Genomic DNA, 16,434 nt, shown 5'->3' with positions numbered 1-16,434 from the left:
CACTGCCATATGCCAATGAGAAACACACCAATACCATTGATGTAAAAATACTGAAATTGTTACTTTACAGAATTGCCAATTGCCAATAAATTAGCCAATAGTTACAAAAAATGTGCTTAAGCAATCAGGAAAAACTGTAAGCACATTTTTTGTAACTATTGGCTAATTTTGCAAAACTCTTCACACAAATAAGAAAACCTGTCACCCAATCATCAAAACATTGTAGTTCTCTTGCAAAAGCAAACACAGCTAGATTAACTCTTCACACCTTCGTAAAAATGGTGTTTCCGTATCAAACAGTACACACAAGCCATCATCTACTAAGCACACAATGTGCCAACTGCACACTGATGGTATGAATACAAAACACATCTGACTTTTGCTTTCTCTGTGCACAAGGTAGGCTATGTCAGTTTGAGCTCATACTTCAGTCATGGATCCATAAGCATAGAGGGATCCAAACTTCAAGTACTGGTGTTTATTCAAACACATCAAAACAAACACAAGTGTTTATTTCCAAGTATAGGATTATTTGCAATCGCCATAATGACTATATGGGTTACTTGGTCTGCAGTGAACATGCTTCCTCTGCCCCCAGCATCTGGTCATCTAGCAATTCTGTAAAGTAACAATTTCAGTATTTTTACATCAATGGTATTGGTGTGTTTCTCATTGGCATATGGCAGTGCTACAAATCTTTGTGCGAAGTGACTGTACTAACCGATTCTCATTTCAAGATGTCCTTATGGTACTTGCTACAGTGTAGCGGCTCGAGTTAGGCTGGACCCGTTGGCCAGCTACCCTCAGGGTCTTTCCACGGTTGATTACATGGTCCACTATTGTAGCTCTGATGTCATCGGCAATTCTATTTCTTACTCTTCCTACCCTTCCTCTCCCCCCTCCTCGTCTTCCTCTTGCTCCTCCTTGTCCTTGTCGTCCTCTTCATCCTACTTCTTCACCTCCACGTCCTCTTCTTCTCACTCTTTCTGCTCCCTCCATTGTACTCCACACACACAGCTTACCTGTATTATAGTGCTTAGGCTGATTGCAAAGTGAACTAATTATCTAAAAAAGTTTTCACATGTGAAAGTGTGCCAGACAGTTGGCAAATTAGTGTTAATGATAGCCATACATGTGTATACTTTTGCTAGGAGTGTGTTGGAAATTTGGTAATTGAGTGTTGTGCAGTGAATTGTGCCTACAGTTTTGCAAAGTGTGTGTTACAAAATTGCAAACTGAGTGCAAAGCAGTTTTTGTGCTTTTAGTTTTGCAAACTCAGTGAGTGGTTTTGCTATAAGTCTGAATAGTTTTAGAGATTGTGCTACAGGAATCACAGTTAGGGTTTAAGCATTCAGAAAAAACTGTAAATCCCACTATTGGACCCATGAGTAGCTTAAAAACAGAGATGCAGTGAGCAATAACTGGTTTCAATATTTTAATGCAAACATAACAAATCCTGTTTAGAAAACAGCAACCGAGTGTGTACAGCATCTTAAATAGCTAATTAAAAAAGAACAACAAAAGCAGCAGAACAATGAAAAGCAACAGTTAAAAAAATTAATGGATGAACTGAGACAAAAAAACCCTCATATTTTCTAACTGACATCATGACCAACATGCTCATGTTTCTTAAAGATTATACTGCACAAGTATTCAAAATGATGTGACAACCGTTTGCCATATGTACAAGACAGCTTCACAAGTACGAGTAGTCAGACTTGGTGACTTGACCCTGACGGTTAGCTACAAGAATTTAAGTTACAACTTTTATTCCTCTTAACTCTCTTTATAAAAACGATTTGCAAACTAGTACTTAGCATTTCTCCTGTCTCTTTTTCCCAGCCTCTTGCTTAACAAGAACTCTTGGCACTCGCAGCTTGTAATCAGTGCAGGGCAATTTTTTTATACACCTGAACTGTAATTTTGTAAATTGAAAGACACTGAGGTAAAGTAATTCGATACATGTCTTTTATTTTAACACTGCAAACTGATTACCACACGGAACACAAATATTACCAGGTTTTATAATCTTCATTATTATACACGTAATCCACATGCAGCACCAGGAATATGAAAAACATGGGAATGACATTACTCTCCAAATCAACAGAAAGAGAATTATTAACGTATGCATATTGTATACTGAAGTAACAAATAGTTTAATTGATCCAAACACAACTGTGTAAGTATGTGTAACACAACGAATAATAATTGACTTCTGCTGGACTGCTGATCATAGCTTCAGGGAGTTGACCTCTATGATCTGCTGCAGGATGTTGTCTACATCATTGGTGTCCAGGCTGATGCCGGCCAGGTCCAGCTGGGGCAGGAGTGCCGTGAGAAGCACTACCACGTTGTGGCGGATGTCATGCAGATTCTCTTGCACAGACCTGAGCGTACAACAGATTTGTCACTACAGCAAGAAACCCAAACAGCTCACATTTCACTTCTTGTTCCAAGAAAATTTTTTCTGGGAGAACTGAGCTTTTGTATCGTGTATGAATAGGGGTGTAAAAGGCTACAAGTGAGATGTTTACGAGGTGTTCCTTTATCATTTTGTTAAAACCTGTTAAAACCTATCAAGTTGATGTGAAATAAATCACAGTCTTGACTGATACTCGATCGATTTATCTACACGTACTTTGTGCAGATGAAGATAAATATAAATTAAGCATTAGGCATTCAAATTAGAACAATATCAATATATAGCTCGGGATCCCTGTCTACACAGCTGCATGTGGATGTCTGTATAACGCACTCACCTGTTGTCTTCACGGGCCTCAGTGTCACTGAGTCTTGTTCTCGTCTGGCTGTCAGTCTTTTCCTTCCTGGCTCTGCTCAGTTCAGGCTGGTTGTTGGACTCACTCACAGCTTTTAACCCGTGAAGTTCTGCAGCCTGAATCAGGCCAGAGGATGAAGTAGAGCACTGATAGACAGCAGGAGATAATCAAAGTTTTCATTTAGATTTCATTTAAATCAGATTTAACAGGTTTAAAATAAATCACATTACACTGCAGTATTTATCATTCTTCTTAATAATTCACTATTTTGTGCTTGATTTGTTCGTATGATTACAAAACACTCAACTACTTATTAAGATGATCAAACCTTATACTTGGGATTACCTTAGATTAATATATTTTAGTAGCTAAATTCAGCTCTGCAAGTCAAATCAAATTTCACTTTTTTTTAATTTAAAGCTCCAATCACAAAGAAGTCACTTCAAGGTGCTTAATATTGTAAGGTAAAAAGACCCTACAACATCAGAAAAAATGACGTCATCATACGATGCTCTATGAGCAAGGGCTTGGCGACAGTGCCAAGGGCAAAACTCCCCTTTAACAGGAAGAAAGCTCCTGCAGAATCAGGCTCAGGAAGCTATCCGCTGTGACCGGATGGTAGTGAGAGGAAAGAAAAGGGAGACGAGAGAGAGAGACGGGACAAAAGGAAACTATGGAAGAGAGAGAGCCAGAGTTTAATAACTGCTAATGATTAAATAAAGCAGTGGGGTGTGAAAAGATATCACCTAGAAACTCTATATTGTTGAAAATATATGCTTTAAATCAATGTATACAGGCCACTTTAACCAGAAAGAATTATTATTACATGTCCTTCAAGTGTTTAATAACTACTAAAGTAAATATCAAAAGAGGCTCATTACAAGAAGGAATGATGAGAATCAAAAGAAAATCATGATAGGATAAATGTGACTACATTAAACTTTAGTCTAACCAACATTTAAATAAACTAAAAAGGCAAAAATGGTTCTAAATGGTTTCTGACCTCAGCCATGTCCGTCTGACAGCCGACCTCTTTGCGTCCCGATGGTTTCTCCAGCGTCTGCGTTGGACTTTTTTCGTCGCAGTCATCATTTGTCATCGTTCCTTGAGTTGTCTTTGTGATTTCCAGACCTAGAAGGCTGCGGAGCTTCTCAGCCTCTTTCTCCAACCCAACCAGCCTCTGCATTTTAGCCTCCCGGTTAAGCCCTTCCGTGGGCAGCACCCTGCTCTGCTGCCCTTCTGTTCGGCTCAGCGGGGGCACTTTCACAGTCTGTGTGGAGGGGAGTGAGTGCTGCCACGTGTTGCCGGTGTGGGTTTGCGGTGGGTTTGTGTCTGAGTTCTCTACCCGGCTGCTGGCGTCCTTTTTGTTTTTTTCTGGGGATAATGTCTTGACTATATCACTTTGTTTCCCAGAATGCAACTCCTTATCCGTAACTGCTGAATCGGACTGGTGAAGCTTCCAAAGGTACCGCTTCTTTTTAACAACGCACAATATTGAATCTGACATCCTTTTGGGGTTACAAAAAAGGAGGGTTAATCGGTTAATACAAGGTATTAAACACTGATATATCTATCTATACACACACACACACACACACACACACACACACACACACACACACACACACACACACACACACACACACACACACACACAGTTATATATATATATATATATATATATAAATTAACTACTACACTATATCCAACCATTATCTAAAGCACAAGTTTGCATCAATACACTTGGATTAGACTGGAATTAGATTCTCTTTTTTATTTTATTCAATCTTTCCCCACCTTAAAGTTTCTAAGTGCTCCTCCTCTTCTGTCTCCATGTCTGCGTTTTCCGTTTTGTCGCTCTCTTCATCCTGAAGCCTCTTGTCACTTATCTCATTTTCCTTGGGCGACGCTCCTTTTGCAATTTCATTCTTCTTTTTAGTGACCGTGTCTCTTCCAGCGGCCTCCTCCTGCGTTTGCGTGTCCGTGTCCGACTGTGACTCCGCATCGTCATTCGCGAAAGTGTCATTTAGATCTGTGAGTTCATCTGCGTTTTCCACTTTGGTGGGCTTAGATGAACTCCGTAAGACTATTTGATGTTTAGACACTTGTTCCTCTACCTCAGACACCTGCAATGAAAACAGCAGAACGCACCTGTGAGATACAGTACGGGACCTTTACTGTTGGTGAGAAAAACACAACAAAGATAAGAAAAAAACAAATTTACATACCTCTAATGATTTTCGCTTTGTGCCTCTGGAGTACTCTCTGCAAGATAAAAACACGGATAATCACGTTATGCTCTGGTTTATCGTCAGTAAATATAATTGTCTCTGCTGGAGCTAACTAACTAACTGAACCTATGAAGGCTATTCGGGGATTGCGCACACAAGTTATTCTGCTTAGTAAATCTGAGCCCTAATCAGACATGATGAATCAAGTTGTCTGTAAGACTTCGCTGTTATTTGTTGATTTAAGGATTGTTTTTGTGTGACTCCTGCGGGCACTGGATTTTCTGAATACGATGCCGTGCAACGGTGATTAAAACTAAACGTAAAACAATATCTTGGGCAGCTTTGTGTGCATAGTGGTGGTTTTAAATAGGCTTTGGGCTGGAAACCATCAGTATCTGGTAACGCTGGGGTATACCCTCGACTGGTTGTCAGTCTGCAGGGCTAACGCAGAGACCCGAACAACCATTCACACCTACAGCCAATTTAGAATCAACTTAGCAAAGAATATCTTTGGACTGTGGGAGGAAGTTTGAGTAACCGTGCACCGAAAAAAAACCATGTTAACTTTCCAGAGTAATGCTATAAGTAAATGCCACACAAATACCCAGGGCTGTAAAACAATCAGAGTTTCTTGGTGTAAGTTCAACAGAATATTTCTCAGTTATTTAGTTATAAAACAAAAATTATGCTGCAACAAGCAAGTCATCGGGAAAGTGTTTACTAAATTCATTAAGGAACTAAGCAGTAGGGTTGTTTTTGTCACAGACCATCAGGTTTCTTTTTGTTACATAAGTAGTCGCCCCTGTCATCCATTAGGAAGATTTCAGGTTCAAGTCACATCCATCTTTTACATACAGTCTATGGGCAGACCACAGTCACTTTAGTCTGTGCATCACTCACTAACTGCTGTCAGTGAGCGGTTTATAACCTTGTGGTTTATCTTAGTACATTTGTATTTAACAGATTTCTGTCAAAAGTTGCCAAATTTAAGCAAATTAGATGTGACCCTTTCTGCTGACTTCTGCTTAAGTGTCTAAATAACAGACCTAAAGCGTTTTGTGTATTGATGAGCAACATAGAACCATATTTTAAAGAGCTAATTGATTCTTATCAGTTAGAGGATACCATAAGTAAACTTTTCTCAGACACGCTTAGAGTCACATGGACAACCGCCGGAAATAAGTGCATGAAACCACAAAACGGCATGTGAACCCACAAGAGCAAGCAGGCATGCAGAAAGAGCTGCAGTGCGATATATCCGTCCATGTACGAATTTTCACATACAGTCAAAGTTTCAGAGGGGTAAAGAAATGGGAATTTACAGTTTCTTGTGGCTTTTCTGATAGCTCGGTGTTAACAGCTCCTCGTGTTCTTCTGTTTCCTCTGGTGACGAGCAGCTTCTGTAAAGACAAAGAGACTTGTGCTTACTTTCAATTCAGTCAGCAGTGGCTTTGGCGAAAATTGAAAATGACGTTTTGCATCATACAAGCCATTAGAAATATCTGTCTTTTTTAAGAAAAGCAGTGAAATAAAAAGTAAACAAGGGAGAAAATGAATGCAAAGGACACGCAGGGCTCAGAAAGGGCTCGTGCTCGATCAATTAACGCTAAAATATGACCATGCAGAGTTAAACGATTAAAGACAGACTAAAAAAAAGGAAATGGTGACTACTGATGCTGAAGAGGCTAAAATATCTTGACCTCTAGTCCACAGAATAGCTCAAGAGAAAAAATATAGGTCTGCCTGCCTGCTAAAATTCAGTGTCTCCACTCTGTGCTCTGACTTCATTAAGATAATACTAAAATTTGAAGTCTTAATTTTAGCAAGATTAGAACATGCTTGTTAAGTTACCTGGTAGCTGATTAGCTTCACTTGATAAAATGACGAGTATATCAGAGGAAGAGCTGAGGTTCAGCTATCAATTTTGTCTCTGGAATGGTGGAGGTATGCTCTGAGGGAGGGGGAATGAAAGCCAGCAGAAGCGACAAAATGTGTGTGAATGAGAGGGAGACAAGTGGAAAGGCGAACACACACAAGCGAGGGGAAGAAGAGAGTGCAGCCAGGGTGGAGTGACTGAAAACAAATGCCAGAGGTGATTCGAGACAGAAGAATAGCATCTAGAGCGAGCATTGTAAATGATCAGAATGGGCCAAATTAGAAATGAATATATCAGCTCAAGATGAGCAGCTTGGAGAGACAAAGTTAGTCTACGTCCACATTAGCCTGGATAAATTTCAAAACAGCGTTTTCCGCGTCCACACTATCGTTTTCAGAGAGTTGTGTGTCCACATTGAAATGACCGAAAACGGCCGCATGTGCATGCGTGAAATGCGAGACGATTGGCCTGCCTCATTTCTGTCTGCCGTTTATTTACTTTCCGGCTTTACCGAGTTTTTTAAATAGACTAATAATGAGGTGGAGTTGTTGCTGCGAGTAACACAAAAGTACAAAGTTGCAAAAGCGAGTGAGAATTAAAGAATTTGAAGAAAAGCTATCTGGAACATGTACAGACTGATATTAATCTTTAATAGGGCTGTCAAAATTGAGAGCAAACAAACACACACACACACACACACACACACACACACACACACACACACACACACACACACACACACACACACACATATATATATATATATATATATATATATATATATATATATATATATGTGTGTGTGTGTGTTAGCGTGACAGAGGAGGATGTTAGGAGTTAGGGTTATGTGGAAGCTGATGCTGCTGTGGCGGCCCAGCAATGGAGCAGCCGAAAGAAGAATAGACTGATAAATGCTGCCTGACACAAATAATTAGGTTTTCCAGCAGTGTAATGTTGCTCCTGAAAACAGTGTTGTTGAACATGATTCAGCTTTTGCATTCATTGTGTAATTGTGCTTCTTACTCAAGTCAGTGGTGCAGTTAAAATCACGAGAAATAATATGAAATACCCACCTGTAACGTGAATTTGGGTTCTGGCTGCAGGTCCAGCTCTCAGGAGCAATTCTGTAAAAGCCGTCAGGGATGCTTCGCCACTTGAGACACTCTTCACACTGTAACCACATGGGACCCCTGTAAATACAACAGCTGTCAGTAAGATAAAGTTGGCAATAAAGATATACTTAACTATTTTTATCTCAGTAAGTCTAGACTTGTGCACACAACAGATCTCTTCAAGATCTATCTATCTATCTATCTATCTATCTATCTATCTATCTATCTATCTATCTATCTATCTATCTATCTATCTATCTATCTATCTATCTATCTATCTATCTATCTATCTATCTATCTATCTATCTATAAATAAACTTTTGGCTTAACGGATCATATAGATGATATTTTTATGTTCCTTGTCTCTGTAATTTTACCCCAGAGCCTGAGTCTCACTCCTCTGGTTTAATATAGATATGATATTATGACTTTGATAAATAGCCAAGTTCTAACATGCACTGGCCTGCGGCTGAACTGAACTTTGGAATGAGGATATGTTATTAACACTCCACATTTTGGTCATGAAAAAACCTGAAAACTGTGGGAAACCCTTCCGAGTTGAACAGCACGTTTCCTCAAAACAGTGTGCGGCGATGTGGAACAGAGGGGCTTTGAAGTACACTGATCTTATTTGATGGGTGAGTGAGGAGTGTTAGATTATCAGCAGTGACATGTTTGTAAACCACCTGTATAGAAAAGCAGTGCACTAATAATATTGGGCGCCACTGAACGCAGTGTAAGGGTTTATTGAGGGTTTTTTTTATTATTTCCTCCTTTGATAGTACTATTTACCATGTGTCTAGCTTTTTGGCATCCGTTACTTTTTTATTCCTCTAGCTGTCTGCTCCACCCTACTTATTTATACTTGTCACCCAACCTTTATTTACCTTTCCTACCTTTCTGAGTTCTACATTTAGACTTTCTGTTTGAACTGCACTTAATACTCGGCACGTATTTAGAGCCAGATGAACTGGATGAGTGTTCACTGTTTGCACTACAGCTATATCAGGTCTGGGTCTATACTCGTTATACCAGTGATGGACTGGCTTTTCTAGTCTTACTGACCACTCCAAGTGCTCTAGACTACAAGTCAAAACACACCATACAGTACGTTATTCCATACACTTCAAGCCTTCACGTCTCACGTCCATGGCCTGTTTCAAGTCACCAGTTAGCCTAACATGCTATCTTTGGTTTGTCGGAGGAAGTAGCCAGAGGGCACTCACACGAGCACATGAGGAACATGAAAACTCCACACAGGGTTCAAACCAGGAACGTTCTTGTCGTTGGGCGACAGGGTTAACCACTACAACACCACGCAGTTTTGTTTTTTAGAACTAGAAATAAAATTTAAAGCTGAATTTTAAAAAAAGGCTTATGCTGTATGTTAGAAATGGCCCAAGGGCACATCCAGCCTATTGCATAATGACCACTTCAATTGATCTCTGTACAGCTGCAGCAGCCTTTGTGTGAGAACAGCAACAATGAATACCACCTGATGATACAAAGCAATGACGGACATGCAAGAGAACACTGAGGCCTCACCCCTCATAATGGCAACATCACTGAGTAAAAAACACCGTAGTTAGCCAACAGACTCCACATTAATAGGCCTATAAAACTTTGTAATGGCAACTTTAGAAATTATTATTAGTCTACAATAATGTCAGCTTGTAACAGTGTTATAAACAAGCATTTTTTCCTATATATTTATAGCTTGGTAAAATGACAAATAACCATAGCTTAATTATCAGCTTTCATACTGTAAACCTGTATTCAGAGCCTCAACATATAATGTTTATGCAATGTATTATTTGTTTATAATTTGTAATATGAAAGCATCACACATAACTTACAATAAAGTATTAACATTCTAATAATGCAGCAAATTTAACAGCAACTATTTCCACTGTCTGACCTCACTGTTTTTCAAAATCTGGCCCTGACTTCATCTGTGTAAAAAAAACAAAACAGTTAACACTTACTCATCGACATCCTCCTGGACCTCCTTCTCATTTTTGTCTAGAGCCTGAAACTCTCGCTCTCTGGCCTTCTTCTCTGTCACCTCCTTCCAGTAGTCGTTGAGTTTTAGGCCCAAAGCTCCGAGGGTCAGTCTTGGGAGTAAAAAGAGGAAACAACTGTAAATGTGTTTAAAATAAGACAATGACAGAAAAAGAAATTAACTGAAGATTACATGATCAAATTACCGCCTTCGCTCTTAACTTTGTACATACAGGATGAAACTATTTATTCCAACTCAACAGCTCATATTCACAAACAAAACAATCAAACAAAAAAAGCAACTATCTGATTTATTACTGTTTGTTACCTGTACTCTTTGGTGTACTCAAAGTCTTGCTTGTTATGAGCAGGTTTCAGAAAATTGCACTCAATGACGCCGATGACGCCAATGCCCGCTCTTAGGCCCGAAGTCTGAAGGAAATTTAAGAGTGACATTTATTAAGCAGAGGCAGGTACCCAGGGTAGCCTCACAGTATTTGTAACACACAACATTATTTTACTTTACCTTTAGCTGGCAGCCCACTTTCTCATACGCCTTAATGAGACGATTCTTGTGGTACATCATAATCCCATAGTGATCCTTGTTTTTTGGGTTAAGTCCAAAGGTCACCTTCACTTTGTCTTTCTGACAAAAACCAGTTAAGAAAACTGACAAAGTTTAGAATAATGATGCAATTTTCATATAATTAAAGGGATGTTACTAATGTAATTGTTTTAACAGAAAAACATGGAAAAAATGTAACATTGTTCATGCAATTATTATTAATGACCTTATTATTAATTATAGTAGAGTATAATTCAGAATTTTCATAACTCTTATCCTACCCCTGAGGTCTGGTTTGTTGCATGCATTCATATATTAGATAGGCAAACAGATAAAGTTCAGATTAAAAATTCGGTTTTGTGGGCGCTGAACCGATCCCTGGCACGATAACACAAAACCCCAGTTTCAAAATCTCAGTTCTCTAGAAGACATGAAAAGATTAAAAAAATAATAATAACTAGATATGAGACCGCATGAACTGGCACTGTGAAGCTTGTTTGGATTTTCCCTTCATGAACATCTGTTAAGCACCAAAAGTGTGTGTGTGTGTGTTTTTTTAAACTTTTTTACCAGACCCCAGTAAAGTAACACAGATGCTTCATCTCCAACAGTCACACGAATCCCACTTCCTGTTTACACTTGAATTTGGCTGTTACACACACACATAGCGTAAGGATACACTGAAGTGGGGTTTGTAGACGTCATGCTCAATGTGTATCAGCCTCTTCGCTACCAGTTTGGCCTGAATCTTCTTCCCCCTCAGTATGATCTGTGTTTTCGGCTTCAGATACAGGATACTGAGGTAGGCCTGTGATAAACATGCAAGCAAATAAAACTGACAAGGTGGAAAAAAAAGAAAGAAAATAAGCGAGGCTTAAAACTGAAAACTCTAAATATGAAATACTCTTTTGTCGGTTGAAATCCACTCGTGAACGCACATTTTTCACCAGCGGGTTTATTTTTTAATCTTGAAACATGAAAAAAAGATTATTTACAAACAAAAAGTAAATTCTTAGAATTTGCGAATTATCATTTAAAACCTGCAAAAAAAACATTTTTTTAATGAAACTGGGGCAGTGTTACTACAAAACCACAAGGTTGACAGTTTGTCTACAGTAGTGTGGAGGTACTCAGTGTCTGCCAAAAAGTGGAAGACACTCTTACACCCAGCCCCCAACACACACAGCACTTGTATGGCTAAACCCACACGTAAACCACAACCACTACACCCTGAATTTTTCTCTAACCCTGATCACAACCTTTAACACTAAAATCCTCCTGAACAGGTCCCCAAGCCCTGACAAATATTAATATTATGGACCACAGAGGCTCTAACATAATAACAGATGGTAAAGTGTTTTTTTACCCACTCACCCTGAGACTGTAATGCATGTCTGGGATGTTCTGCTCAGTTCTCAAGGATCCGCTATTCTTCAGCCCCTTCTTCAACTCTTCGATCTGAATCTCAGGCAAACGAATGTCATTCGGATCGGTCTCAAAGTCGAGCTCCATCTTACCGTCTTTAGCTCTTCGGGATAGCACGAAAGAAAGCAGCTGTTAGAACATGTAATTGTGTTTCACTGCACACGCTGTAATGGCTGTCTAGAAAGCTCCGCAGATGGCTTTGCAAGACATTTCATTAATTGGGAACGATTTGCAACACAAAGTCACTGTATGGCTTTACCTCCTGTGTCTAATTACTAGGATTTGAATCACAGGGCAATACTTGAAATGCTGGATGGTTATACTCATTGTGGTGATCATCTCTCTCTCCAGCATGAAGAGGAAGTGAAATAGGAGGTATGAGAAACCTGACCTGGTTCTTTTTACCACTTTACAAGAACCTGACTTCAGTCGACCATTTCTCTCTAAGAAATTTAGTTGAAGAAGGAAAAGAGAAAATTCAAAACTTCAATTTAGGAGGTTCTCTGTTCTCCATTTGAATGTGGGTCACTTTGCATAGATTTGCCTAGAACCATGCTTATACAAATACTACATATGTGTTTTTGTACCCACTTGCCTCCCTCTGATACTGACTGTGCTTGCACACTCCTCAGTGTCATGTGGTATTTTCAACCAATGGTCACAACACGCCAACTTGGAAACTCTAACCGAGATGTTTTGACCTGACTGACACTAAAGAAACAGTGTAATAAGGTCTGCGCTAATCTGCTTTGTTGTACAGAGTTCGACAAAATGACTGACATCATGACAGTTATCTAACAAGATTACAGATTTCACACATTTGGCTTCGTCAAACTGCTAGTGGTGGAAGGGAGATGTTTGTCGTGTGGAACACTCTTATCTTATCATGTTTCAACTTTAATGTAACACGAACATGTGATTCTGACCTGCGGATGTTCCAGATTAATATCTTGGTGCCTTTTTTGGAGGGAATTGAGTCAAAATGTGAATGTATCTGCTCCAGGGATTTGACGATCGAGTGGTCGAGGACGGCCGTCAGACTGGCCTGTGAATCCTCGGTCACAACTAATAACTGTAACACCGAATTAAGGTCAGAACATAAGGGAGCATGTATGGTAATAAACACATATACATAATATATTTGTTTCCTGTTATCTGCCTTAAACTTGGCCTGCCTATTTTAATTCATGTCACCCCCCACCCACACACCCTGTGCCATTCAAATGATCTCATCAGTTCTCACACTAAAAAAATCAGGAAGTCATACTGATGTAGAACGTCTACGCATCAGCAAATTCACAAAGTAAACCTAATATTGTATCCTAATATTTCCCAGTCCCTTTGTGAAGGATATTGGTTTGCTGGTTGAAAGGGACAATGGGGACGATGACAGCCTGGGCTTTAATGCTTTCCAGGTAGGTCTGCGACAGCATCCCCACAGTCTGACAGCCGCCGTTCTTGGTGAAGATGAGCGCGTCACGCCCCAAGCGCATGGAGCCCGACTTAAAGCCGTTCCCGTAAACCCCGATGGCCTGCTGACTGGCCCTACCCGAGCCCTTCTCTGTAAAACCAAAGCTGGACACAAAAGCGAGCAAGTGTTAATTATCGAACACTGAGAAGCAAGCTGAGAAGACAAAACTAGCCTAATGTGTGAATGTGACACAAAGCGGCACATGTGAGGCCACAGTTGGAAACTGCGCGTGTGTGTCTGTGGGTTAAATGCAGAAAAGAGGAACACAATCGGTATGCAGCACTACTGTGTCTTTCTATGTTTCTTTTTTTCCTTGTGTGTGAACTTCACACGTGTCTCACCTGAGCATCTTGTGCAGTTTGTTGGGGGTCATGCCGCTGCCATTATCGATGAAAGACAGACAGAGGTGATCCGTTTCATGAACTACATCTATCCAGAACTGTTTAGCGGACACACCGGGGTCTGAGGCATTGTCTAGAAGACGACAGGCAGAAAATTGGAAATAAGAAAAACAAGAGAAGCACATGGGATGGCTAGTTTCTTTAATGCCTTCCTTATATTTCTTTACAACGTGAACTTCCTGCAGGCATAGTCAAAGTGATACTGCACATTATAGATGAGGAGACTCATGCTGCAGGAACAAATCATTAGATCTACAACTCCACTGCTGATCTCTGGATGCTACTGCTATGTGCTGTAATCTATACTTCAATGTGGGGCACAGCCACTAATTGCGTCACACCATGATCAACAAACATCGAACATACGGAGTTTGGGACTTTCTGCAGGGTTATTGCGAATCACTGCGAGCTTATTCCAAGAAGCACGTGGCTCCCTTTGTTGTTTCTAAAGTTTAGCCTGTACTTTCACGTGGGACAGTGGTGCGAATGCATTTCTACAGCGCACTCCCTTCGCTGTTCCGGTTTTTAAAAAAGCCTCAGCAGCCAACAGACGGTCAGCACGTCTGAACCAATGAGAGCGCACAGAGTGGAGGAATGGCAATGTTGACAGCCCAGACACGAACCATTTATGTCACATAAAGGCGCAAATAAGCTACTGCTGCATATTTACCAATAAGTTTTATATGTATTTTGTCAAAAATAATCCAAACTGATTCTGTTAATGCTCACGAGAAGTAAGAGTACCGACACTGCAGAAAACCTCACTGCAGTTGAGCAGTTACTAATATCTCAGCACTATGATTTCAAACTGCAGAGCGTTAAAGGAACGAGCTCCTCTATCCTTACTTTACGAAGGGATTATTACCACAACACAGCGTCTGCAGCTGCCAGCACACGTCTTTAGGCGTGTGAGCGCAAACTCGTGAAAGAGGAAGTCCGTTCGGTCCATTTTTGCACCAACACAAATGTCTGCTCAACACGCCAACTTTGTGCGCGACAGCGGAAGAGCGGTGCGAAAGAAACCACGAAAAGCTGCAGCAACAGGTGCAGGGGACTGTGCAGCGTTTCTGTATTATGCCTGAAATTTCTTATTGCCTACCTATTAATTCTGCCACAGCGCTGAAAGGCCAGGTATGACTTGTGGAGTTGCTGTTCAGGAAGGAAGGACTCATCTGGAAATGAAAAAAAGAATTTAAAAAAACAAGTTAAACTTTCACTTGCTCTTTTTTGTGAGCCGCTGTAGCGAACGTATTCTAAAGTGTCGAAACAAATGCGAATCCTCTACAGCAAATATCTGAAATACTTACAGAACTCAGGCGAATCCCATGCTCACTTAACCTCGCCATGTTTTTCGTCTGAATATTTTGCTTCTCGTCGTGTGAGCTCTCCGTGCGCAGGTACGTAGCCATACAGAGCAGTGGGCGCGTCCTCGGGGCCTGTGTCAAAGGAAGTCAGCCGAAGTCGCGCTTCGAGCAGTCTGAAAGAGACACAGCTGAGGTATTTCTTTCTGCAGATCTTATGTTAATATGACGTTTTACCAAGTTCTTGCATTTATTACCAAGTTGATTTATTGTTACTTTGTTATAACGCGTGTTTGAAATGGGCTGGGTTTTTTTCATTCAAAAATTATAATAATTCAGTTGCAGAATCAGCTAAATGCTTACAGTAAATGGCCGTTGTGTTAGGCACACCTCCTTAACTATCATTAAAAGAGATCTGACATGCTGAAGGTTCAAATCTGGCTTCAAAATAGGGAAGAGACGTGATATAAGTGACTTTGAATGTGGCTTGGTGCCATATGGGCTGGTCTGAATATCTGAGGTTGTACTGAGAATTTCCCATACAACTTTCTCTTTACTGAACGTTTACTGAATGGTCTGAAAAGGGGAAAAAAACAATCTGTGTTCAGCAATTCTCTGCTACTCACAGCGGTTCAAGTGTCTTGTTGATGCCAGAGGAGAGTGGCCGTGCTGACAGGAAGGCACAATCCAGACAATCCAAATAATCACTTGTTACAACAAAGGTATGAAGAAGAGCACATGGAACCTTAAAGGAGATCGACTGCAGCAGCAGAAGACCACACCGGGTGCCGCTCCTGTCAGCTAAGTGCAGCGCAGTGGTTTGCTGATACTAACAGGAAACTGAAGCTGCAGTTCACACCTGCTCACCAGAATTGGACAACGGAAGATTGGAAAAACATTGACCTGTCTGGTGAGTCTCGATTTGTGCTGCAACGTTCAGTAGTTATTTGGTGTAAGCTATGTGAAAGCATGAATCCGTGCTGTATCCTGTCAATGTTTCAGATTGGTGGAGGTGGTGTAATAGTGTGAGGGATATTTTTTGGTACACTCTGGCCTCATTATTACTACTTTAGCTAGTTTAGTTGTTCAAAACACCACATCCTACCTGAGAATTGGTGCTGACTATGTCCATCCCTTTATGACCACAGCGTATCCATCTTCTGATGGCTGCTTCCAACAGGATAACGCGCCATGTTACAAAGCTCAAATCATCTCAAACTGGTTTCTTGAACACAGGTTTGTCGTTACCCATGGGTATTCGGGGCTCTACT

General features: G+C 40.4%; 1 protein-coding gene across 1 annotated transcript; it reads right to left on the bottom strand.

Annotated features, from left to right (window-relative positions):
* Nucleotides 1-1,426: 1,426 nt before the first annotated feature.
* Nucleotides 1,427-15,315, bottom strand: LOC308409245 (MORC family CW-type zinc finger protein 3). Its single transcript, XM_080901861.1, has 17 exons — nt 15,170-15,315; nt 14,962-15,034; nt 13,803-13,935; nt 13,345-13,565; nt 12,917-13,064; nt 11,940-12,093; nt 11,245-11,373; nt 10,527-10,646; nt 10,329-10,432; nt 9,985-10,113; nt 7,961-8,077; nt 6,334-6,411; nt 5,009-5,045; nt 4,578-4,906; nt 3,784-4,288; nt 2,763-2,926; nt 1,427-2,390 (listed from the first exon to the last, which is right to left on the bottom strand). Exons 1-17 carry the CDS (start codon nt 15,269-15,271, stop codon nt 2,234-2,236), a joined length of 2,700 nt encoding a protein of 899 aa, XP_080757987.1. The 5' UTR covers nt 15,272-15,315; the 3' UTR covers nt 1,427-2,233.
* Nucleotides 15,316-16,434: the final 1,119 nt, after the last annotated feature.

This window comes from Rhamphochromis sp. 'chilingali' (assembly GCF_963969265.1).
Source record: "Rhamphochromis sp. 'chilingali' genome assembly, chromosome: 13".
NCBI classification, from domain to species: domain Eukaryota; kingdom Metazoa; phylum Chordata; class Actinopteri; order Cichliformes; family Cichlidae; genus Rhamphochromis; species Rhamphochromis sp. 'chilingali'.
The sequence above is the reverse complement of the archived record's forward strand: the minus strand, read 5'-3'. Positions and strand labels throughout refer to the sequence as shown.